At 30.1% G+C, this 23,677-nt stretch overlaps 11 protein-coding genes across 13 annotated transcripts; 9 read left to right on the top strand and 2 right to left on the bottom strand.

Annotated features, from left to right (window-relative positions):
* Positions 1-202: 202 nt before the first annotated feature.
* Positions 203-2,223, top strand: OCT59_020380 (uncharacterized protein). Its single transcript, XM_066149144.1, has 6 exons — positions 203-268; positions 348-540; positions 617-719; positions 846-995; positions 1,074-1,137; positions 1,212-2,223. Exons 1-6 carry the CDS (start codon positions 256-258, stop codon positions 1,466-1,468), a joined length of 780 nt encoding a protein of 259 aa, XP_065990089.1. The 5' UTR covers positions 203-255; the 3' UTR covers positions 1,469-2,223.
* Positions 2,224-3,389: 1,166 nt separating this feature from the next.
* Positions 3,390-5,435, top strand: OCT59_020381 (uncharacterized protein; the record flags this gene model as incomplete). The annotated part of the gene is made up of 5 exons (XM_066149145.1): positions 3,390-4,055; positions 4,132-4,503; positions 4,573-4,640; positions 4,724-4,844; positions 4,907-5,435. 5 exons carry the CDS (start codon positions 3,390-3,392, stop codon positions 5,153-5,155), a joined length of 1,476 nt encoding a protein of 491 aa, XP_065990090.1. The 3' UTR covers positions 5,156-5,435.
* A 74-nt stretch (positions 5,436-5,509) lies between these two features.
* Positions 5,510-7,317, bottom strand: OCT59_020382 (uncharacterized protein; the record flags this gene model as incomplete). The annotated part of the gene is made up of 6 exons (XM_066149146.1): positions 5,510-5,827; positions 5,896-6,081; positions 6,145-6,328; positions 6,396-6,686; positions 6,761-6,885; positions 6,957-7,317. The coding sequence occupies 6 exons, from the start codon at positions 7,315-7,317 to the stop codon at positions 5,625-5,627; spliced, it is 1,350 nt and encodes a 449-aa protein (XP_065990091.1). The 3' UTR covers positions 5,510-5,624.
* Positions 7,318-8,000: 683 nt separating this feature from the next.
* Positions 8,001-9,714, top strand: OCT59_020383 (uncharacterized protein). The gene has a single exon (XM_025313555.2). The coding sequence runs from the start codon at positions 8,084-8,086 to the stop codon at positions 9,665-9,667; it is 1,584 nt and encodes a 527-aa protein (XP_025187157.2). The 5' UTR covers positions 8,001-8,083; the 3' UTR covers positions 9,668-9,714.
* A 43-nt stretch (positions 9,715-9,757) lies between these two features.
* OCT59_020384 (uncharacterized protein) lies at positions 9,758-12,348 on the top strand. Its single transcript, XM_025324279.2, has 8 exons — positions 9,758-10,389; positions 10,457-10,667; positions 10,749-10,939; positions 11,008-11,295; positions 11,373-11,470; positions 11,573-11,647; positions 11,730-11,818; positions 11,904-12,348. Exons 1-8 carry the CDS (start codon positions 10,064-10,066, stop codon positions 12,051-12,053), a joined length of 1,428 nt encoding a protein of 475 aa, XP_025187158.1. The 5' UTR covers positions 9,758-10,063; the 3' UTR covers positions 12,054-12,348.
* OCT59_020385 (uncharacterized protein) lies at positions 11,866-13,360 on the bottom strand. The gene is made up of 5 exons (XM_025310027.2): positions 13,098-13,360; positions 12,900-12,998; positions 12,699-12,832; positions 12,441-12,635; positions 11,866-12,357 (listed from the first exon to the last, which is right to left on the bottom strand). Exons 1-5 carry the CDS (start codon positions 13,286-13,288, stop codon positions 12,293-12,295), a joined length of 684 nt encoding a protein of 227 aa, XP_025187159.1. The 5' UTR covers positions 13,289-13,360; the 3' UTR covers positions 11,866-12,292.
* A 118-nt stretch (positions 13,361-13,478) lies between these two features.
* OCT59_020386 (uncharacterized protein) lies at positions 13,479-15,215 on the top strand. Of its 2 annotated transcripts, none has more exons than XM_066149148.1 (9): positions 13,479-13,668; positions 13,755-13,840; positions 13,921-13,942; positions 14,019-14,047; positions 14,122-14,238; positions 14,321-14,389; positions 14,459-14,595; positions 14,680-14,757; positions 14,847-15,215. In XM_066149148.1, exons 1-8 carry the CDS (start codon positions 13,551-13,553, stop codon positions 14,696-14,698), a joined length of 597 nt encoding a protein of 198 aa, XP_065990092.1. In that variant the 5' UTR covers positions 13,479-13,550; the 3' UTR covers positions 14,699-14,757; positions 14,847-15,215. The 2 variants fall into 2 exon arrangements, with proteins under 2 accessions (XP_065990092.1, XP_025187160.1); XM_025313556.2 differs by having other exon boundaries at positions 14,666-14,757; positions 14,847-15,213.
* Positions 15,216-15,695: 480 nt separating this feature from the next.
* On the top strand, positions 15,696-19,349 carry OCT59_020387 (uncharacterized protein; the record flags this gene model as incomplete). The annotated part of the gene is made up of 2 exons (XM_066149149.1): positions 15,696-15,740; positions 15,826-19,349. 2 exons carry the CDS (start codon positions 15,696-15,698, stop codon positions 19,315-19,317), a joined length of 3,537 nt encoding a protein of 1,178 aa, XP_065990093.1. The 3' UTR covers positions 19,318-19,349.
* Positions 19,350-19,413: 64 nt separating this feature from the next.
* On the top strand, positions 19,414-21,323 carry OCT59_020388. 2 transcript variants are annotated; one of them, XM_025313558.2, is made up of 5 exons: positions 19,426-19,531; positions 19,658-20,054; positions 20,133-20,355; positions 20,430-20,772; positions 20,856-21,158. In XM_025313558.2, exons 1-5 carry the CDS (start codon positions 19,490-19,492, stop codon positions 21,021-21,023), a joined length of 1,173 nt encoding a protein of 390 aa, XP_025187162.1. In that variant the 5' UTR covers positions 19,426-19,489; the 3' UTR covers positions 21,024-21,158. The 2 variants fall into 2 exon arrangements, with proteins under 2 accessions (XP_065990094.1, XP_025187162.1); XM_066149150.1 differs by having other exon boundaries at positions 19,414-20,054; positions 20,856-21,323.
* An 890-nt stretch (positions 21,324-22,213) lies between these two features.
* Positions 22,214-22,700, top strand: OCT59_020389 (uncharacterized protein; the record flags this gene model as incomplete). Its single annotated transcript, XM_066149151.1, has 2 exons — positions 22,214-22,415; positions 22,516-22,700. 2 exons carry the CDS (start codon positions 22,214-22,216, stop codon positions 22,698-22,700), a joined length of 387 nt encoding a protein of 128 aa, XP_065990095.1.
* Positions 22,701-23,163: 463 nt separating this feature from the next.
* Positions 23,164-23,654, top strand: OCT59_020390 (uncharacterized protein). The gene has a single exon (XM_066149152.1). The coding sequence runs from the start codon at positions 23,191-23,193 to the stop codon at positions 23,509-23,511; it is 321 nt and encodes a 106-aa protein (XP_065990096.1). The 5' UTR covers positions 23,164-23,190; the 3' UTR covers positions 23,512-23,654.
* The last annotated feature ends 23 nt before the right edge of the window (positions 23,655-23,677 follow it).

Consider the following 23,677-nt stretch of genomic DNA (forward strand, 5'->3'; position numbering starts at 1 on the left):
TTCGATTATCTTTTTTTAGACCAATAGTATAGTCATTTCGCTGATTTTCTTTGCGGTTTCCTTAAATGATTTAAGTGATTGTTTAAAAAAAAAAGATTACCGCTATGTATTACAAATTATTTGTCCATTTTAATTGGTCCCTTTAAATTAGAACTTAAATGATCAGATGATACAAGCCCAAACCCAACTCTGAAGAACACTTATAACTTATTTTTTTCAAATCGTAGTGCAATTTAATTTAAAAATAAAATAACAATGAGCGACGAAGGTAACTTTACCTTTCCTAATTTATGTCACTTCTATTTATTATTACTTTTTAGATAACTTTTTTCATTTTTATATAACAGCAAATAATTCTGACAACTTTTCTCAGGATAATGACGATCGTCATAGGGATAGTAGTAGGCATTCTGAAGAAAGGCTTCGCGATGATCGCGATGATAGAAGCCCACTTAGAAGTCCCAGGCATCATGACAGACGTAGTCCGTTAAGTCGTTCTCGTTCTAGATCCCCTCGTAGATCCAGGTCACCAAGTAGGGGGTAAGATACAGAATAATTAATAGTGTTGATTAATTAAATTCAGCATTTTGATCTTATAATTGAAATTTTACATTAGGGACGAAGAAAACTTAAATCCAGGGAATAATTTGTTTGTTACTGGATTATCCATGAGAACTGGTGATCGTGAATTGGAAGATATATTTTCAAAATATGGCAAGGTAAATAAGTCTGTCAATATAAATATTTTATAGAAATTATTATCGTATATATATCTATTATTTATTATTTATTGTATTATTGTTACTTTTTTTTCTAATTGGTCATGTTTAAAAATTTTTTTATAGGTCTTAAAAGCTCAAATTATGTATGATCCACATACTAGAGACTCGCGTGGTTTTGGATTTGTTACAATGGAAACACTTGATGAGGCTGAGGCAGCGAGAGAAGGAATTAACGGTTCAGAAATCAATGGACGAATTCTAACTGTTGAGAAAGTGGGTTATATTTTCCAATAACTTCATATCTATCGTTTTATAATGACAATAAAATATTTTATAATTATTCTAAAAAAGGCTCGTCGTGCAAGAGCAAGAACTCCAACACCTGGCCGCTATTATGGACCACCGAAGCGCCGAGGTACGTCAACAAAGATGATTAATATTTATAATTTGGTTTTATAAAAAAATAATATCATCTCATTTTTATTATAGAACCTCGTAAAGTTGACAGATTTGACCCCAGATATGAATACAGCAGATCTTACGATCGTTATGAAAGACCACCACGTGGCTATGGACGCGATCCTTATTATGATCGTGCGTATGATAGACCTTATTATGATAGAGGATACGAAAGAGGATATGACCGTGCATATGACAGAACATATGACAGAGCTTATGATAGAGATAGACGACCTCCTCCACCCGCCCGATATGAACCTTATCCGCGACCACGTTCTCCCTATTAACTGTTTCTTTTCTTGGATTGTTTGATTATTTGGGATGTTCTCTAGGATACTCATCATTAGAAAAATCTAGTGTTTATCATTTTATATATATATATATTATTTTTTTTTTAATCGCGTCCTCAGGTTTGAACAACAATATACAACTTGAAATACTTCAACGTAATTCAGCATTTCAGCTTAGCTTCATCAGAATCAACACAGGTCAACATTTTTTTCGTCAACTGGCAACTTAATTCAACACACAACAATAAACATCATATGCGTCGCATTCAGCATATTTCAGTTACTACACAAACCTTTCAATTCGTAATATTTTCAACGAGATCATATTTTCATCTACTCAGCAAATATTTTTTTTGTCAGTGGTTATATTCTACGGACCGCAAATCCGGCATCAAATGTCAATGTCAATGTCAATGTCAACGTGTTGCAAAATTCTCTCAATGACGGAAAGGCTGATTAAATCGTTTAAAATTAAATAACCTTGAATCAGACGTAACAAAATTTATTTCAGGAATAGTTTTTACCACGGCTTCTTTATCATCCAGGGAAATAGGTAAAAAGTCATTTTGAAATTTAGTGTATTTTTATTACTAATTATTTTCAGAGAATAAGGTAAGTACAATTAAGGTAGGCTATTAATATTTTATATTATTCTTTTTTTTTTCTTAAAAAAAAAAAAAGGATCGATACCGAGAAGTTCATTTTTGACATACGGTTACCTTATATTCAACATATTCTCACGATCATAAAAATAAATTATTATAAAATTAATTTACTTTTCTATATCAAGTATCTATATAAAAATTAAAATACTAGTAACCAAAACATTGGCCATTACTTAAACTACCACCTCCTAATAGGGTTTGACATCATCATATCTACTTTCAGCCTACTTTCACCATACCTAATTTTGCATTGTGAAGATTATTTCTAAATAATTTTAATTAATAAAATGTATAGTTAATAGGGACTAAAGAGTTTATTCTTGGAAATTCCGGATCATAACATAAATGAACTAGTAAATTATTAGGATACTGCAGTTTTGATAAGAATTTGTACAACTACTACTAAATTTATTTGTTCTTACGCAATAACACGAAATTATCCAAAAAAAGAGCTCATGAGCTAAATGTAATTAAGAGTACTAATTATTCAATCAATCGATAATACTTAAATAATCAGTCATTTAAAAATAACTTAAGAAAGAAACCAAATAACGAGCTTTTAATATGCTCTAAAGGTTTTCATTTACTCAAACCCTATTCATTTGTGTATTAATAAAATTATTCTTTGTTTCTTCCCGCTATACATTTATTTGCCTATTTTGTTCTGATTTCCTCTGTTAATAAGTCAATATATTTTTCTGGTTATTTAGTTGCCAGAACTGATCAAAATTTTTAATTTTTTCAACTAAAAATGTGAAATTACCGCTAATTTTGGAAAAAATATTTATTGAACTTTAAATACTTTTTTCAAACGCTTTTCTCATAAGAACCTTTTTGAAATACTAAATTCGAATTTACTGCGCTCATTTTTGAAAAAGTAAGACACTAAACAAAGTGAGAAATACATTAAAGAAAGTCATCTCAATAACCAAAGTACTTTAGCATATTTGATATATTTTATGTTATATTAAAAAAAAAAGGTAAATTATACGAAATACTAGTTAAAATTTACCAGACGCGCGAGTGTTGCGAAAGTGTTGCGATAGTAACGTGTAGTATAATAGTAACTTTAAAAAGCATATAACATTACATCATATTATTTTGACAAACGGTAAAAACTAGAATATAAATTTTGTATAATAGTCATTATCGTTACGATCTACCTTTAGTTTAACTTATTTTCGTGTTTTTCTTAATTACTACACTCATAATAAACTTTTACTTTTTTCCTACAGACAAAACTATTCTGAAAGATGACAAGAAAAAGAATTAGTGGGTCTAATACTACATCATCAGTAAGAAGGTCAGCTCGCATTAAACGCGACGAACCTAAAGAAGAACAACTTTCAAATGAAGAAGCTGTTCAAGAAGTTTCTTCTGAAAATGAAGAAGCTCAACCTAAACCTTCATTACCTAAAAAACGCACCAAGGTTATTTTTCCCGCTTCTAAAAGTACACGTGCAAAAAAAGCTCGGAAGCAACAACAAATGGAAGAAACGAAAATTGATGAGAGCCCAGATAATGGCAGTCAAGAATCGGAGACTATCAAAGTAAAAAACAATGCTATTAAACAGTCTTACGAAGATAATACAGAAGACGCGTCAGCAACTGAAAGTACTAGTTTCGTATCCCTTAAAAGTCAGAATACTGAAAAATCGAGTATAACTACTCCCTCGAGCACTATCCCAAAACATGATAGTTCGGATATGAATACTGACGAATCTGATCCACTTGTTCAAGCAAAATGGGAAATAATCAAAGCACAACTCTTTGAAGTTCCCAGAGAACCGCGTCCTGCTTATCGTGAATATCAAAACAAGTTGTTTACTAAACATCCTTGGATGAAGAAAAAAGATGTTGATTATCTCCAAAAATTATTTACAGATCCCAAATCCATGCTCGCTAAGAAACAATTGAAAGTAAGTATTTTCATTAAAATTTACTATCTTTTTTTTTTTCTACGAAAAGAGGATTAATTCGGTAATATTTGAATAGACGCTTTTAAATTTTCATGTATACAATAATTTTACAGATGATCAAAAAAGTCGTCTCTTGAAACTTTTACCGAATTGTGACTTAGTTCCAATTGCGAGCGATAATGGAGATCCTATTGACACTCCAAGAATTGAACGAGAATATTTAGCCGCGGGATTAGATTCTTATGAACCGGGTATATCTGAACCGGTTAGCGAACTCGATCCAAAAAAAGTTTGTCCTCGGTTTGATTTCTGGCTTTCAGATTCTTTCAAAGATGCTCGATGGTGGTTCCAAACGAGCATTAAATATGGGTATAATACTAAAAATGGAGTCGATACACAATGGAATAATCTTGAAAAATTTAAAACTGAAGTTCCCAAGAATTGGAAGGTGAATATTCATTCATTCATTCGTTCGTTATATTTATACTAATTTAATGTCATTATTAACGTTCAATAGAACGATGATTATGAACAAGAGTGGGGAATCGGACTTTCTGAAAAAATGGGAAAAAAACAAATTGCAGGGTAAAAATATATTATATTGAAATCTTTATGTAACGTAAGTATATAAATGCTTACTTCACGATAATTTAAATTTGTGTTTTTAGTGATTCGGCACATATCTCTCTTCCTGAAATGACCAAGGCACAAATCATAAGACTGGATGATACATTAAAGTATAAACGGCAATTTAAAAATATGGGGATAACAGTCTTAATGGATTTGAAGGTTAGTAACTTACTTAATATAATAACTTTTATTCAATGGTATATTAATTCTTATTTGTTTAGGTTGTTGCTATTAATAAATCAAATGGCCATTTGCAACTCAAGTTATTTAAGGGTGAACAAAACAAAATCATAGATGATATACATAATCCGACTCGCCTAGAAAATGAAGTATTAGATTTTGATGGTCGTGTTGCAAAAAGTTCTCGCCCTAATGGTAATGCCTTTAAAAATTTTAGTATTGTAAGGTCAGAAGATTATACCCCAAGTCTATTCGAGGCAAGAAAAGAATATTGGGCGAAAACCCAATGATTTTGTTTTTCTTTTCTTATTTTCGTAGTTTCTTGTACATAATTCTTCATGCCTTTTCTTCTCTTCGATTAATATGAACTATAAAAGTTGATATCTATATTATTGATATTCTGAATACGTAATAGTAATTGAATAGAGCCTTCCGAAAAATTTTTTACGTATAGCATACATATAAGTCTATGTGTTTATAATTATTGTTTAGTATTTAGATATTAATTATATTAACTATATTATTATATTGTATAAATAAAGTTTGGGTCTTTTTGGTAGCATTTTATTTAAATATAATCTCTATCATTAACTATATCGAAAATGTCTAGTATCTAAATTAAGATTAATAAATCAAACGTCATATTATTACTATCTATCAAACATTTGATATATATATTTTTATTACTTTTTTTAAAAAAGAATTGGTTCACAGCAATTAATCTTTTTTGAAAATTATTTTGTATAAAGCGTCAATTAGTTAATTGAGCACAATTTTATCGTCTTTTTTCCTAAAAGAAATATTATATAAACAATCTAAAATTTGTTTTTTCTGGGCAACTTTAAGAACACCAAAATCATCAAATGGTACATCACTGGGCCATCCTATAACTTCTATTTCACCTTGATGATCTTTCCATTTTTTGTAAGGAATTATTAAACCTTCTGTGCCGAGAGCGCTATCTATTAAATAAATTTTTTTAGTAAATTTTACTAAAGAAAAACTTTTTAATCATCAAAAAAGAACATACTATAACGAGCACGTAAAATAGCTCTAACTCTTGCTTTAACATCAGCAGAATTAATGTTTCTATGCGTACTACTAACAACAATTGGACTGTGAGACAAATCATTATATTTTGAAGTAGAATTTGGTGTGGTAGAAAGTTCCCTCTTAATTCTTTTAGCTGGCGGTGTAACTATTTGCCCAGTTTGTTCTATAATAAATAGGCAATTTTAGTAAAAAAATTGTGTTTCTAGTAGAAAATAAAAAATCTTACCAAGATAACGATTTTTTGAAAAAATTTCAAATTTATCTAATAAAGGATACATTTCAGGACTGGCACTAAAGAACGCTTCACCACTATTCGTGCCAATAAAAGTTGAAGAAAATGAATCATTACTTCTGCTAGGTACAATAAGCATTGCTACTTCTAATCCACATTTTTTTTCCATACAGCAAATCTAAAATAAATAAAATTGGTTTTAATTTCTTTAAAGAACACAAGAGATTATAAATATATAAACTTACCGTATTTTTTATGTTATTAATGTCAGATTGTGCTTGTGCATGACGTTTCCTTGAATTTTCAATATAATCAAATTGAACTTCTTTCATTTCTTCCAATGAAGTCTTTTCCTCGTATTTTTGTTTGTCGGGTTCTGAAAGAGATTTCCAAGCAATTGCACAAGCTTTATTAGATTCAGTTCCGAAAGAAGAATTAAACTCTTCCTTATGATTTGACCCCCAATCTGTAGCTTGGATAACATTATATCCAGACTTTTTTTGTTTAACAGTTTCATGATGATCTTTCACATATTTCTAAATAAATGGTAAAACTTCACTTCATTGATGAAATAATGTGGAATATATATATTTAAGCATTCATTAAATACCTGAATCCATGAAACATCTATATTAAGATCCTGTGCGATCTGCTTTATAGCCAAATCATGTCGATAAAATTCTTCTTCAAGCTTACGAATCGCTTCCTCTGTGAGTTGAGCGGGTTTGTTAGGGACTATTTTGCCCAATTAAGATAAATTTAGTCGACACAACCATAAGATCAAAATTAATAAATCATCATCTAACCTTTCTTGTCATTTTTCTCTCCTATTTCAGAATCTTCTCCGTAATCAATATTTATAGTATTAACTGAAATCATGTCATTGTCAACTTCACGTACATCTAAACCTTGTACACCGGCGTTATCAATGTTTTGAGTAATTTCTACTGAATTATTATTGTTACTATCCATTAATGCTGCCTGAATAGATTGTTCCATTTCAGTCCATTGATCTTTTTGATTTATTGTAATGGATTCCCGAGAATCGGAATCTATTAACATTGCTTCTTCATGATTTATTATGGATTCTTGATGATTAATTTGTTCAAACTCATTAGGTAATTCTGAATTTCGTACAACCTTATGTTTTTGTTTTCTTTTATCCATTGCTCAAGTCTTCAAGTGGAATTAATGTATTATCAGTAAATATAATTAAAATCTACGGACAAACCATGGAATATTATTTACAAAATTTTTTTTTTACTTACACTGAAGTCAAAATACGAAAAGTCGCGCTAAAAAATAGTTTTATCACTGCAAAGTCATTATATACTTTATATACTAAACAAAAAAAAAAATTATATAATTACTATTACCTTTTACAAAAAAAGAATAAAAAGAAGCGACCAGTTATAGTTCAATAAAGATGTCAACCTTCAACTAGGCAATAAAATATTTCTTATTTTTATAATTATCGGATATTTAGAATTTGCGAAGTTTGAAAACTACCGCAGTAACTAAATTCTTTGCAACATGGGCGTGACATAAATTGTGTAGTTAAGGTCATAGTAAACTACACATGGGCTCTTTGACCATACTTATTTACCACATAGGATGTATAAACAATTTAAACTATGATAATCTTTCGGCTCCCAATAATGCCGGCATAAACTTTTTCGGATTATTATCAAAAAAAGAAATTATTTTCGCGCGTTTTTATTTCGAAGGCTTGGCAAAATAAATATAGCCCATACTAGCTAAAACTGGAAAAATTTTCGATCATGTAGATCATTACTCGGAAAACTTTCACCGGGAAAAAGGGTTAATTTTAGACCAATAATTTTTTTACATACACTTCGCAGTGAATTATTTATATTACTAAATTGTGAAATTAGATTAGAATAGACTATAACTATAATTCAGTCTTTGGAACATGGCACAATGTCTTTCAGCGGAATGTTTGCAACAAATTATTTCATATCTCGAAGGCGATAATAAGTCTTTACATTCATGTCTATTGGTAAATCGTTTCTGGTGTTATAATACGGTCAGCACTTTATGGAGCCGCCCTTGGTGTTTTTATGAAATTACACAAACCTCAGCAACAAGTCTAATTCAAACTTATGTAGATTGTTTGTCAGAAGAAGCAAAAATTAATTTGTATAGTAATGGAATTATATGTAGAAATCATCTTAAATCAGCTCCTCTTATTTTTGATTATCCTTCATTTTTACGCTCTCTTGATTATGATTATATGTATTGGACAATCTCACAATGGCTTGTATCTTGTTGGCTTTATCGTGTCTTAAATTATGAGGAAGAAGTCAATGAATGCCAAACAGATCGTATTGAAGATTGTATTATAAGATTCGCACCGGATGAAAGGTTCAATAATGACGAATACAATGAAATTGAAGAAGAGAATGAAAGAAAAACTATTCTTGTAGCGAGGGAATTATGTAATCTCTTTAAGAATCGATGCAGAACTTTTCATGATCTTCATCTAGAGAATAAGGCCATTCAAAGTAATGAATTTTTATTCTTGCCATCATCCACAGATCCCTGTAATTATTTGACAAATCTACGGCAGCTTGTCTGTTTAGGTGACAATAAATCTGAACTTTTACTTGCCATATCAGAAGTCTGTAAAAATTTGCGTAAAGTTTCCATAGGATTTCCGTTAGCGCTTCAATGGAAATCTCATTATGAATCTGATGCAATGAGCTTGGGTACTCTTATTGAAAAACAAACGCGTTTAGAAAGTGTGTGTTTGTACGGATACAAACGTTTAATCTCTTACTTAATAGGGTCTCTTTTGTCTCAGTCAATGTCTTTAAATATTTTGGAATTAATGTATACAGATTTTAGAGAAGCACAAGATTACCAGAGCCTAGCATTATTACCTTCTTGTAAAAACTTAAAATCTTTAAAAATTCACAATTGTTTTATTCCTCCTGATGAAAGAATAATGCCATTAACTTCTTTACAACAATTGGAGGAATTTGATTTTTGTAATGAATGGAATCCATTATATCCGTTAATACAACAAAAATTTTGGGACGAATTATTTCTAAATAATGCGAATACCTTGAGAAAATTGTCATTGTGGTGGGTTAGATCTGACTCAAAGGATGGTGCGAAAATTATTGAATCAATTACAAAACGATGTTCGAAGAACATTTCAATTCTTCACTTACCTATATTATTTACACATGAAATATTAACGTTATTTGATCATTGTAGACAACTTAAAGAATTTTCTTTCAGTGGGGATGACTTGGATGCAAATGAATTTTTATCACAGTTGGGTGCATTTACACCTACTACTTTACGTTCTTTAACCATTAAAGATGGTCATAGTGGTGGTTGGAACTTTACTGAAAAATCGCTATATTCTTTTCTTTCTAGTTGTCAGGCTAAATTACAAATTATGGACTTAACTTCTTGTTCGTGTATGACTGATAGACACTATGATGTTATCAGTAGGCGCGGAATTATTAATTGTTTACATAAATAATGTGATTTATATTTATTTTATCAAAATATAACTTAAATATCTCATGTAAATATGTACCTCAGAGTCTCAAATGATAATTGCATTTTTTTTAAAGTGAGTTTCATAATATGAATCTGAAATTATATTTAACTTTCTATTGGATGGATAACCTACACCATCCTATCCACTTTGTTCACTCTTACAAACGGTATTGACATTATCAAATGATACTGCTATAATTATATTCTAAATAGTTTTGCAGAATTACTTGAACCCGAGTTACAATTAGTATCAAAGTTCACACAACGCTAATTAAAATGATGCCAATCAAATTCTATAGGCCAATCAAATCGCTGATTACATAAATTCAAATTGCAGATTAAAATTTACATAAAATTTTTTAGTTTTTTTCCGATAATGACATTAAATAATAAAACCAATATTTCTTTAGAATCGGAAAAATTTATCAATGTCATTGAATCACAAAAGACATCAAAGAATCCCTCAAAAACATTTGAAGAATTAGGGTTAAATCCATGGTTAATTGATGCATTAAAAGCAATGTCAATAAAATTTCCTTCAGAGATACAAAAAGTTTGTATACCACAGATATTGAACGGGAAAGATTGTATAGGAGGAGCAAAAACAGGTTCAGGAAAAACTGCTGCATTCGCCTTACCAATTTTACAAAAATTGTCGGAAGATCCATTTGGTGTTTTTGCTCTTGTTTTAACTCCAACAAGGTGTGTAATGATTAATTGAAAAATGAATGTTTGTGTCAGATCACTTTATAATATTATTTAATTATAGAGAATTGGCTTTTCAAATCGCCGATCAATTTCGAGTACTTGGAAAAAGTATAAATCTTAAAGAGTGTGTCGTAGTTGGAGGACTTGATATGATGAGCCAATCATTACAATTATCCAGGAAACCTCATGTAGTTATAGCAACACCTGGTCGACTTGTAGATCATATCAATAGTAGCGCAATTGCACCTTGTTTAAGCAGAATAAGATTTTTGGTAAATTTTCAAACATTGATTGTTATGTAAGAGGATTGTTTGATTGAAATTTAATTTTGTGATTCATTCCTATTGGTAAAGGTTCTTGATGAGGCAGATCGTTTATTATCTGATACATTTGCTGAAGATCTTGCAGTTATATTTGATACTATACCAAAAAAACGGCAAACATTGTTATTTACAGCGACAATGACAGAAAATATCTTGCAATTACAAGATGCGCAAGAAGAAGACCCTAACAGAAAACCCTTTATTTATCAAGTTAAATCAGAGTAAGTTTGTAATTTGTCTTGAATTCTTAAGTATTAATGTTTATTTTTATTCTTTATCTTTAATTTAGTATATCGACAGTATCAACGTTGTCGCAATTTTATGTTTTCATCCCGTCACACATACGTGAGCCATATTTAACTCATCTTCTAAGATCAGAAGAGCTTTCAAATAAATCTACCATAATATTTTGTGGTAGATGTAGAACTGCTGAATTGCTACGTGTTATGCTTGTAGAGTTGGACATTCGTTGTACAAGTTTACATTCTATGATGAGTCAAAAAGAAAGATTAAACAGTTTGGGTAAATTCAAAGCAGAAATAGTGAGGGTGTTGATTGCTACTGATGTTGGCAGTCGGTAAGTCTTATTATACGAATTACATGATTTCAACCATGATATATATTTTGATTATTTGTTCTTTTTATAATTTGTAGTGGTCTTGATATTCCGACAGTGCAATTAGTTGTTAATTTTGATATACCACGTGATCCCACAGATTACATTCATCGAGTCGGTCGTACTGCAAGAGCCGGTATGAATAATACCCTAGTATTAATGATTTGATTTTTTTTATCCAAGTATAATAGTATAATTCGTATAAACCATTAATTTTTTTATTTTTAATATCTTATAGGTAGAGGTGGTATAGCTTTATCAATTGTAACTGAACGCGACATTGAACTTGTACAAAATATTGAAACAAGAATAAGTGAGCATAAATTTATATATGAATATTTTTATATATTTATATTTTATATATTTATATATTTTTTATTTTTTTTATTTTGTAGATAAAAAAATGGAAGAATGGAAAATTAATGAAAATAAAGTTTTAGAAAGTTTAAATGAAATTGCTACCGCAAAAAGAGTTGCAACGATGGTAATTTTCTGATTCACATCCATTATTATATAATATTCTTACACTTTGATTAATTAATTATATATTCTCAATTTATATTTATTAGCATTTACATGATACCAACTTTGGAGCTTCAAAAGAAATCCAAAAAAAGAAACATAGTCTTTTAGAAACAAAAAGTACGAGAAATGTTATTTCAAAGAAAAGGTTTAAAAAAAATGAAAAAGGAAAAGATAAAATTAAAAAAATTCTCTAAAAAGATAATAATTAATTTCCTATCATATTATAATATGAGGAAAAGTTAAAATTATACTTTCGTAAAATTACAATCAATATTAAAATGTGATTTCAACGCCTGCTGACCGAAAGCTATATTCGAAAAAAATAAGCAGACCAAATATAATTCTAATATATAATAATAATAATAATAATCTAATAGCCAAAATAATTATATAAGAGTAAAGCGTTCGCTCGATAATAATATAAATACAAAAATTACGATAAAATTATGATTAATAAAACTAATATTGAAATCAACAAAGCAATTATCCAAAAAGATCCTAAATAAATTAAATTAAAATTCATTAAAAAGAAAATTTTATATATATATATATATATAAATAATTTATTATAAAAAATTTACCCTTTTCCTTTGCTTTTTTTGATACTTTGGTAAGATTTCTTTTTGCTTTATTTAATCTTCCTTCAGTTCTATCAACTATATCTTCCGTTTCCGCTAATAGCTCTACCTGATAATTCAATTCTTCACCAATCATTAATCCCAATTGTTGCTGACGACCTATTGCGGCGCTCAATCTATCTAAATCCTCGTCTTGATCTATATTTTTTAATAAATAATTAGGCTTAAAACTGAAAAGAAATAAAATCGCAATTAACTTACTTTGTATCATTCGTTGTTGCAACTGAATAACTACAGCATTATCATAATCATCCGCTTGGTCAGAAAATCTTACAGTTTTTTTTGATTTCTTGGAAGAAGGTTCATCCATGTTATTAAGTCCAAGTAGTAGTTTCCTGAATATTTATTAAAATGATTAGATTTAAATCAAATATGTAATACATCTGTATACACTATATCCACCTGGCAGAGGGCTTATCTTGCAATAAAGCTTCAAGTTTATCAATTTGTTTGGTTAATTTGATAAGAGTATCTTCTTTTTCCTTAAGTTCCTTTGAACTCCTAAATTAATTTTCAAATAATTTTATTAACGTAAATGCGAACAGACTATTTTGATTAAATAGGTATATTAGAGTATAAATGAAATTACATTGCACATACAGAGTCCCTGACTCCTCGGCAGCTGATAATTCCTCTTCCAATTCTTTAATACCAAACCGTAACTTCTCCATATTTTTATCAAGTGTTTCTTCATGTGGGTACTCTATATCTTCAGCTCTACATCTATTTCTCTCGTAAATGCTAGCTAAAGTGTTGTCTGCCAAAATACTGAGTTTTGAGCTTTTCTCCATTATTAACGAGTAGATGTTTTAAATTTAATAATAATGTCTCCTAATAATTCTAAAATAATGTTTTAACCCTTATAAATACCACTACTTTAAAAGGTTACCGAGTAATTGTTTAAGGCTCTTCTGCTGTGTATCATATCACTAGGTAGCTAGCCAATTAAAGGTAAACGGAATTTATGGAACTCCAAATCTTGTAAATCATTCATTTCATTTCCGAAAATATTGATTCATTGTTTAATTTTAAATTCTATATTTTGAAAAAAAGATGGCGGCAAGTTTACATTCTGAAATAGAAAATGGTGGTATCGGAACAATTGATGAAGCAATTAACGAAGAAATGAAAGCAATAAACCAAGAAATCGAGGCGGCTGAATTCGAAATTGGTATTTCTATTCATTTTTGAAATTAAAAATGATGAGAATTATGAATGTTTTTCTATAAATTAATCATCTTTGATTTTTTTATGAAGCGAAACAACAAATTAAAGTATTTAAACCTATTTACGAAAAAAGAAAAAAAGTTTTCAAGAAAATCCCGAAGTTTTGGTCACAAGTAGTAAGTATCATCACATATTTATTTAATTTGAAATATTTAAATAAATTAATTCTTGCTATCTTTATTTATCTTGATGATAGCTTACGAAGCATATTTTTGTTGGTAAGTCATAATTATCTTTTTGATCAATTCTTTTTTCGTTATTAAATTCGAACAATAATTTTTATATTTATTTCAGCGCAATATTTGGTTAACGACGATGATTCGGTATTTTTATATGGTCAATTTTAATGTTTGATATGTTACAGAGTTCAATTCTATAACTGATAATTTGTTCTCAGGTTGTTCAATATATTGACGACATAACTGTTGAAAAGGATGAAAATTCGTTAGAAAGTTTCAAAATTATCTTGAGTTTTTCTGAGAATGAATATTTCAAAAATAAAGAACTTGTAAAGGTAAATGAATTTCGGTCGTTCCAGATTAGGCTGATATTATTATGTTATATCTACGTATTGATTTGTCTATTTCTTTAACTAGGAATTTATTGTTGACGCTGATGGGCAACGTAAGATAAAAAGCACGCCAATTGACTGGATCGAGGGCAGAGTACGTTAAGCTAAAAGTTCTTTTTTAAACGCATTTTTACCAAAATTTAACTTTTTTATTGCAATAAAGGATTATACAAAAAAACGTAAAGTTGATGAAGAAGAGGATGAAAGTTTTATTAAATGGTTTTCTGAAGAAAACACTGACGATAGTTCTTGGGAATTAGGAAGAAATTTCAGAGATGAAGTTTATCCTCAAGCCTGGATGTAAATATAAAATTTCTATTTTTAGTTCTTATTAATACCTTAGATTGATTTCCTGTCACTTTAAACATAGGATTTATGTGACAGATGTGACAGAAGATTATGATGAAGAAGACGAAGAAGAAGGTGTCAATCAAGATTTTGATGAAGAAGAGTCGGAAGAAGGTTTGGAAATATTTAATCCTCATTTTATTTATTTATAATATTTATCCCATTTATTTACATTATTGTTTTTTTTTTATTTTCAATTATAGAAGAGTTGGAAGTGCCTAATAAGCGTGCAAAGCATAATTAATAAGAAAAAGCAATTATTGTAACTAATTTTAAATTGTTGTTTACATATTTCACAATTCTGAAAATTTGAGATTATTTATTCAAGAAACAATTCTGAGAATTGAGATTATTTATTCAAAGAAAACAATTACTTAAAATTTCTTTTTACGCTATTTATTACTTTTGATATCCATGTCTTATTTAAATGTTAATTTATTTATTCTTGTATTTTAATGGCTAAACTTGTAACCAAGGTAATAATTTATAGGGTATTGAATTATCTTTCACTATTTAAATCTTTTATGTATTTTTTTAATAAAACTGAATATAATTTGTTTTTAGCTGTATAAAATGATAAAACCAAGTTCTGCTTTGTTACTCAATATAAAGCCGGAAGGAAAATTTCTATCATGTCTCTCTCTCTCTCCATATATGTATAATCTTATACACCTTTCTAATACTTGAATGGATAGTCTCAACATGCTCAGGACATGGAAAATTAACTCTAGTATGATACAATTTTTGAAATGTAATATCTAAAACCTATATTCAAATATAGAGAGGCAGAATAATAAGAATATTAATTCCCATTGTGTTTACTATTATTATTTTATATTAACAATTTTTAATACATATTAAAAAAGCTTTAGCAGTTAGTAAATTAATAAAAAAAACTAATAAAATTTTACATGATCAGTTAAATAACACTGAACAAACACATTTCCCACATGTAATACCAGTTTGACTTTTATTGGTCATGATCGTCGGTTTCGATGATTAGAAACTGATAACAATCCAATCTGTTATTCCAAATTGAAAACTTCGAAAGAATGGACAATAATCTTGATGCACAACGTCAGGCAGTATTCCTTCAGGTTGGAGTTTCTTCAACTTATATCAGAAAAGTAATTCTATTTGCTGAAAAAAGAAATTTCTTTTAACATTTATGGGAAATGTTAGTTAAAACCTTTATGTGTATCCCTTATCCAAACCGGATCGGTATCAACTTCAAAAACTCATGACATTATTCATACTATCAACAATTTGCTTAATACTCTTCATTCGATTCCCGATTCATCCAGGGTATTTGACTACAATTTGATCAAATATGTATACATTCCTTTACTTCAGTTATATAATAACCCAGTTCTACAACAAAGTGATAGATTTGTCGAAGGTTTCCTTAATTGTATTCATTTCTTGCTAACAGCGAGTTGGCAAAAATATATGGTTTCTGACCAATTCAAACAGCTCCTAATTTTGTTTGTTAGTATAATTGGTAGATCACCATCTATTGATTCGAAAGTGGATAAACAGCCATTTACTTTATCTGAAGAAACAAAATTTGCAGGGGTTAAATGTATATTGGCGTTACTACCTAGACACACTGAATTACCCGGAGACGTAGACGAAAGGGATCAGTTCCAAATAGAGATCCGTCGTGAGTTAATTTTGCAAGAATTAATGGATATAAAACTCAGGGCACTCCTTGCTCGATGTGTTTATGTCCTGTTAGAAATTATTTCCAATGAAAAATTGTTACAATTAAGGCTAACTTCTCTTGAGACTTTACAATCCTTAGTCAATAATATAGAAGATTCAGGAATTATTGCAGCTTTCTTGCCTGGAATGGTTAGCACATTAAGTAAAACTTTGGTTCGAGATCAGAAAGAGAATCATATGTTATTAACAAAAATTGTTGAAACTTTATCTGAAGTCATAGCTAGTGCCATGAAGGATGAAGATAAAGTAAACGAGAGTTTGTTGACTAAAATAGATTCGCTGAGTGATCTAAAAAATTTAATCCCCGGTACTGATCAAACAAGTTCACATAATTTAATTTCTAATGTAACATCGACTCAATCATCTCAGCAACAGTCAATATTCGCATCAATTTGTGTTGAAAGGACAAGGTCATGGCTTAAAGCGACCAAATTGCAAATCAAAATATTAATTAGTCAAATTTTCACAATACGTAATCATTCCGCATGGCAGCTTAGATTAGCGTTTGTGAAATTTTCTTATAAGCTTCTTTCTTGTAGTGCAAAATGTTTAGATAATTGTGTTCCTATATTAATCGAAACCCTTGTATTTTATTTGAATGATGATTATGAACAAGTATCAATTCCATGTCGACAAAATTTGAATATGTTACGTTTGCACTCTCAATTTAAAAATTTTACACCAATTCTAAAAGAAAATTTCGATACTTGGCTTACATCATTACCAAGATATTTAGTTGGATTGGACGAGAACGCAAAATTTAATGCATTATCATTAATAGCAGGTTTTACTTCTCTATTGGGATCAGATATACAGACGGTTTTAAATTTTTCATTACAAAGAGTATCGGATGGGTTGCTCAGTGCGTTAGAGTTTGATACTAGTGATGTTCAAGTTGTGGAAAATCGATTAATTATTGGGCAATATGATTCAATTGAAGATGAACATACTATTTCTTCCGATTTTGATTCTAAATGTATTGTTCCATCTTTTTCTCAACCACAATATAAACATATTCGAGAACAACGTGTCAGAACATGTATATCACTGGTTCTTCGGCTGTTTGGATATTTTAGTAACTTATCATTTTTAATCGATCATTTTCTTGCTTATTTTAGAGATAAAGAGTTTAAAAGATTTTATGCTCAGTGTATATTTGTTATTAAGGAAATCTTGCTTGGAGCAGCTGGAATTGATATAGGCAAAACCTCAAGTTTTGAATATTCAAAAATAGTTATGAAACCAGCAAATGCATTGCAAGATGTAAAAAGAATAGCAAGATCAATTTTAAGAGAATATATTGAGTCCGATGTGATACGTGGCCTCATTAATATCGATCCAGCCACAAAAGCAGTATTCGATAGCAATAGAAGCAAATCTGTTGAAAGAAAAATTCTAGCTACATCTAATGTGAGTATAGAATCTCAAAATCTTATTGTTTTAGTTAATTGTTTCATTCTCGAAGGAATAGCGGCAATATCTCGTATTTTAGGGATGGAGTTTAGAGTGGAACTAATGGATGCTCTCTATCCTATATTAGAAAAAGTTGGAGAAAACAATATGTTAATACATGAAACAGCTGATATCACTTTGACTCATGTTTCTATATGGTGTGGATACTCATCAAAGAAAGCCTTAGTATTGGAAAATGTTGATTATCTTGTTAACGTTGTTTCTCAGAAACTTAACCAAGTTATCGTAAATCCTCAAACTCCTCAAGTTCTTACTGCTATGATACATGTGGTTGGGCCGCCTGTGTTGCCATTTATTGATGATTCAATAGAAGAAATTTTTGATGCCCTAGATTCATATCATATGAAACCTTATTTGTTGAATCAATTAGTAAATGTATTATTTGCTGTAATTATTACTATTTCCGAATCCGTAAAGAAAGAAATGGAAGAAGAACAGGAAGAAGTTAATTGCAATTATAATCCACTTGAAAATGAAATTGAGATATCTAAAGAAATTGCAGAGTTCGTCAGTCAGTATAAAACAGAGAATGAACGTGAAACTAAGACGTCAAGATCAAATGCAACACTTGAGGAAATTGGACAATATTTTCTGGAACATCGAGAGTCGAAAAAGAAATTGGAAGAAACCGAATATAATGAATTAGAAGATCACGATGATAATATTAAAGGGGAACATGACTCAACTAGCGCTTCTCATAATAATGAAGAGGATTTAGATAAAAAATCAAATCCAACAAAATCACAATTGATTTGTCTCAAGATTATTGATAAATTACTTCATTTCCTTACGGCATCATCACCACAATTACGTTCATTAGTATTAGATGTTATTAGGATTTCACTTCCAGTATTAAAATCTATCCCAAAAGAGCTTTATCCTTTAGTACATAGAATATGGCCTTCAGTTCTTAATAGATTAAAGGATCAAGAACCATATGTCGTTCTTAGCGCAGTAAGGCTTATTCAAGGAATTTCAATTTCAAGTGGAGATTTTTTTACAAGTCGAGTAGTTCAAGACGTATGGCCGTCATTCCAACAATTATTACGTCAGCAATCTGTGAAAGACGAAGACTATTCAGGGATAGCAACAACAAAATATTCCAGATCTCACAAGCTGAAAAAGTCAATACTAGAAACAATGAAAATTGTTATTAGTGAAGAGGTGTTATCTAATCAGATCCTATTTCAGATCATGGACAACATGTGGCAATTTTTGAGTGAAGAAGTCCATGAAGAGCTTCAAAATTCAGCAATTGAATTATTTAAGGAGTTAGCTAAAAGAAATGCCGATGCCACTTGGTTGATACTTAGGGGGTTAGTTAAAGAGTACAGTGTCATTACATATAATAAGATTGGGGATGAAGAAGTGGAATTAAGAGATATTATATGGCCAAAATATTTATGTAGATTTTCAAAAGAGAAAAATCAATATGTAAAGAATGTTAAATTAATTTTAAATGCAAATTTATTTTAATAAAGGCGCAGTAAAAAATGCAATGTTTTAATTGGATTTCTAGTCACGTGACTTTGATTTGTCTAGATTTCTGGCACTTGTATCACCTGAGCTCGTATCACAATTTATAATAAAATTTGAAGTTTTTAAAAAAAAACCAAAATAAACCCACCCCTAACTTAAACATTTAAAAATGGACGCCTCAAAAACATTAGTTGTCGATAATGGAACGGGGGTGAGTCAGCTATTATATTTCATTGGCCATACGAAGTAATACATTCCCACAGGACGAATAAAATTTTATTGCGAATGTTTCGATATTTAAATATTTTGGACGTCTCAAAAATTCTTTTTTTATTAGTTTGTCAAAGTTGGTTATGCTGGCTCCAATTTTCCTGATCATGTGTTTCCTTCTGTTGTTGGAAGACCAATTCTTCGTGCAGAAGAAAAAGTTGGGAACGTAGAAGTGAAAGATATCATGGTTGGCGATGAAGCCGCTAAACTTCGATCAATTTTACAAATGTCATATCCAATGGAAAATGGGATCATAAAGATATGGGAGGATATGAAACATTTATGGGATTATACTTTTCATGAAAAATTAAAAGTAGATCCAAAAGATTGCAAGGTTCTGTTGACGGAACCACCAATGAATCCATTAAAGAATAGAAAAGAGATGGTACAAATTATGTTTGAAGAGTATGGTTTCCAGGGAGTTTATGTTTCTATTCAAGCTGTGCTTACTTTATATGCTCAAGGTAAATTATTTATCATAAGACTGTTTAATAGATTTAAAATTAAAATTTTGAACGAAAATTCTTTAATTTATTAAACAGGTCTTCTTACTGGAGTAGTAGTTGATTCCGGTGATGGTGTGACACACATTGTTCCAATTTATGATGGGTACGCCCAGACACATCAAACACGTCGATTAGATATTGCTGGTCGCGATGTAACGCGTTACCTCATAAAACTACTTTTATTAAGAGGATATGCATTCAATAGAACAGCAGACTTCGAAACTGTAAGACAAATGAAGGAGAAACTCTGTTATGTAAGGTAGAGTAAATATCAAGCCATATTATGTTTTTAATTTTGTTTAAATTCATGGTTAATCATGAATGTCAAAATAGTTACGATATTCCTTTAGACCAAAAATTGGCAAATGAAACTACAGTTCTGGTAGAAAATTACACACTACCTGACGGTCGAGTTATCAAAGTTGGTTCCGAACGATTTGAGGCACCTGAGTGTATGTTCCAGCCTCATTTGATTGATGTAGAAAAACCAGGTGTTGCAGAAATGCTTTTTGAATCAATTCAAGATGCTGCTATAGATGTTCGTCCTGAACTATATAGACATATTGTTTTGTCTGGGGGTTCATCTATGTATCCAGGTTTACCAAGTCGTCTTGAAAAAGAACTTAAACAACTGTATTTGGAAAGGGTAGCAAAAGGAGATACTTCAATATTGAAGGTGAGTGTATATTGTGATTATTGTATACAATATATTTATTTATACTTAGTTATATTAATTTATTATTTTAATGAAATAATCAGAAACTAAAAATTCGAATTGAAGATCCACCCAGGCGTAAACATATGGTTTTCCTGGGAGGTGCTGTCCTAGCTAACATTATGAAAGATAAACAATCATGGTGGATTACAAAACAGGAGTGGGAAGAAGAAGGTGTTAAATCATTAGAAAAATTACATGGTTCATCGTGAAATCATTAGTTATTTTTAATAAAATTAATATTTAACATGTATTAATGGGTTCAAATTGAATTCCTTATATTTATAATACAGTATATTTAAAAAATTAAAATTGGCTCAATAAGAATATTTTTTCCAAATAACTTAATTAAACATAAGTTTTTATTTTCTAACAGTTTGTTTAATAATCAAATTATTCAAATACTTAATAATTTTACTGTATATTTATGTCTCTATATTGATTTAGCCAATTTTCATTGGTTAAATTCTAAATCAGATAAGCGAATAAATTCTTAATTTTCCTTTCCTATCATATTAGCAAGTGCTCATATTTATTATTTATTTATTGAGAAAATTTAAATATCAAATTCTAAATTAGTAATTAAAGCTCATTAATCACCTCTGACCTAAATTGTCTGCTTCCAGCCGGAATTATGAGATCGTGCTTAATTTTGGCTAATCGAGTCAATTAAAATGCCGAATCGGTCCACCCTACAAAATTTACATTATGGTCGATCGATCACTAATTTTTAGGTCAATTAAGTTCCTACTTAAAAGCCCAATTTACAATTTATTTTAACCTTTAATACTCTTTTCACTTTCCACTCTCTCACCTCTTTCCTTGGTTCCTTTCAGATGTACCATCTAGAAACCTTTTGAGATATTTCAACAGGCTCATTTGATGTTTTGAGATGGGAAGGTTGTTGTTATTTAGATAAGATTCTCTCCTAAAATAGAGGCTATCCGTGCTACTGCCATCCTTTCCCTACGTCCTCATTCGTTTCGGAAAGACATTATTCCTCTCTACTTTGTCCTCTTACTATGACGTAAAGAACAGAGAATGATTTAAGCAATTATTCCAAGTTCTATATATCGGAAAAAATCCTACACCATTAGAGTCTGAGTTCCTAGTCTTCAAACTCAATTTTTGCTAGACTTTGTACTAATGAAACGTATGAAATCTTTAGAGCAAACTTCACAAAATTTGAATACATATATATCAAATTTTATGTACAGTACCGATATAAACAAGAGTTAGGAAATCATTTCAAAGGAGGATGCTTTGGTGAATTTCAAGAAGTTACTGGACGTGGTGGAATTGAGCGATAATAAGGTATTTTATCCTTAATTAGTCATAATCTCTATTTAAAAAGTACTAAGCATCTTTGGCTCTATGTTTTCATTGATGAATACGATTCTGTATGAACAAAGCCCTTAAAAACGAAATACTCCTCCAAGTTTTCACCAGTCATCACAAAGACGAAGGTGACTCCACTAAAAGAAAAATTGAATTAATTGAAAGTTCATTAAACAATTCTTCAGTAAAGACTGCTTATGATGAAGACGTAGCTCGTGTTTTTTTAACTGGCGTGACTCCTGTTGTTTTGGCCGAATTCATCTCAGGTTTAACATTTCAGATGATTTGATGTTAGACGAAGAATTCTGGGACTTGTATGGATTCAAGAAATCGGAAATTGAGTTTCTTTTGGAAATAATTTATCAGATAATATTAAAGAGGGAATAGTGTCATGGTTAAAGGAAGAAAATGATGGGTATTTTTTTCGCCATAATCAACCTGAAGAGATTTTCAACACTGCACATATCCTGTACTATGTCAGAAAGTTGATGAAACAAAAGAGTAAATTGGATGATAGTTGGGATCCTTCAGTCATTCTTAATATACAGTAACTCTTAATTTCCCCCCTGACCCGCAACAAACATTGCCCTCTCAAAACAACATTGGACTTAATTGTTAACAATTCCCATTATTGAAGCACTCAATCAATGCCCTCTCAATTCTACAAATGGCATAAAACAACGATTTGACTCACCAATATTCGCGAGTTACGGAGTTAGCAACTGATCGTACCCGTTATTATCATTCATGTTCTATACTGGAGCCATTACATATCAACCAAACCCATTACCGCATTATTACAACACAATTTTTGAACACCAAATCGTATTGCCAAGAGGGAATTTATCACAGAGGCACTTATGATCTATGACAGGAAAAAGGTGGATTTAATACCTGTACGGAATTGTTTGCAGATTTTGGAGACAGAATATAATATTGAACCTCTTTGCCAATCTATAGGGAAGGTTTTACTAAAGCCATTAAAGGACAATGTGTTAAGCATTCAAACGAAGAGGCGTTGAAACAAGCTCTTATGACAAAATGATAGTAAACGAATTTGATAAAATCAAGATGGAGAATGTTAAATTGGACGGAGCTCAAGGTAGTTGGCAGGAAGCAACTGATTTTTCACGATCATTGTTGGAAAAATCGGAGAATGAAATTTTAAGCCTTGAAATTAGTGATCGATACCGGAAAAATCAAAAAACAGTTCGTAAAGCTTTGGAATGGAAGATTAAAAAGAAAAGCAATGAGTATTTAGATTCATCAAAAAAACATGATGCAGAGTTGAGCTGTATGTTTATTGTATTGAGAGTAGGTTTGCATCGTCTAATTAGGAAGACTTATTGTGTTGATGAATGATTTGTAGATATTAAACACAGGATTACAAAATAAAGTTTCGCCCACAATTTGGGCTAATTATTTTTTAATTTTGTGTATGCGTGTGTAGTGTGGGATGTATAATTCGTGTATCATCAGAAAAATAAAACTATATTAACAAGTATGTAAAAAGTTATTATCGTGCAAT

The sequence above is a fragment of the Rhizophagus irregularis genome, chromosome 3 (assembly GCF_026210795.1).
Source record: "Rhizophagus irregularis chromosome 3, complete sequence".
Taxonomy (NCBI): Eukaryota; Fungi; Glomeromycota; class Glomeromycetes; order Glomerales; family Glomeraceae; genus Rhizophagus; species Rhizophagus irregularis.

What these genes read in the sequence shown, in the direction of transcription:
- OCT59_020380 (XM_066149144.1), top strand. An exon ending in TCCAGGTCACCAAGTAGGGG is followed by an intron (nt 541 to 616) that starts GTAAGATACAGA and finishes ATTTTACATTAG; the next exon opens with GGACGAAGAAAACTTAAATC. An exon ending in TATTTTCAAAATATGGCAAG is followed by an intron (nt 720 to 845) that starts GTAAATAAGTCT and finishes ATTTTTTTATAG; the next exon opens with GTCTTAAAAGCTCAAATTAT.
- OCT59_020383 (XM_025313555.2), top strand. Translation starts at nt 8,084, where the DNA reads ATGGCACAATGTCTTTCAGCGGAATGTTTGCAACAAATTATTTCATAT.
- OCT59_020384 (XM_025324279.2), top strand. Translation starts at nt 10,064, where the DNA reads ATGACATTAAATAATAAAACCAATATTTCTTTAGAATCGGAAAAATTT. An exon ending in ATTTATCAAGTTAAATCAGA is followed by an intron (nt 10,940 to 11,007) that starts GTAAGTTTGTAA and finishes TCTTTAATTTAG; the next exon opens with TATATCGACAGTATCAACGT. An exon ending in CAAAAAGAGTTGCAACGATG is followed by an intron (nt 11,819 to 11,903) that starts GTAATTTTCTGA and finishes TATATTTATTAG; the next exon opens with CATTTACATGATACCAACTT.
- OCT59_020385 (XM_025310027.2), bottom strand. Translation starts at nt 13,288, where the DNA reads ATGGAGAAAAGCTCAAAACTCAGTATTTTGGCAGACAACACTTTAGCT. An exon ending in GCCGAGGAGTCAGGGACTCT is followed by an intron (nt 12,999 to 13,097) that starts GTATGTGCAATG and finishes AAATTAATTTAG; the next exon opens with GAGTTCAAAGGAACTTAAGG. An exon ending in GCAACAACGAATGATACAAA is followed by an intron (nt 12,636 to 12,698) that starts GTAAGTTAATTG and finishes TAAAAAATATAG; the next exon opens with ATCAAGACGAGGATTTAGAT.
- OCT59_020386 (XM_025313556.2), top strand. Translation starts at nt 13,551, where the DNA reads ATGGCGGCAAGTTTACATTCTGAAATAGAAAATGGTGGTATCGGAACA. An exon ending in TACGAAGCATATTTTTGTTG is followed by an intron (nt 13,943 to 14,018) that starts GTAAGTCATAAT and finishes TATTTATTTCAG; the next exon opens with CGCAATATTTGGTTAACGAC. An exon ending in TGGTTAACGACGATGATTCG is followed by an intron (nt 14,048 to 14,121) that starts GTATTTTTATAT and finishes ATTTGTTCTCAG; the next exon opens with GTTGTTCAATATATTGACGA.
- OCT59_020388 (XM_025313558.2), top strand. Translation starts at nt 19,490, where the DNA reads ATGGACGCCTCAAAAACATTAGTTGTCGATAATGGAACGGGG. An exon ending in TTGTCGATAATGGAACGGGG is followed by an intron (nt 19,532 to 19,657) that starts GTGAGTCAGCTA and finishes TTTTTTTATTAG; the next exon opens with TTTGTCAAAGTTGGTTATGC. An exon ending in GAGAAACTCTGTTATGTAAG is followed by an intron (nt 20,356 to 20,429) that starts GTAGAGTAAATA and finishes ATGTCAAAATAG; the next exon opens with TTACGATATTCCTTTAGACC.
- OCT59_020390 (XM_066149152.1), top strand. Translation starts at nt 23,191, where the DNA reads ATGATAGTAAACGAATTTGATAAAATCAAGATGGAGAATGTTAAATTG.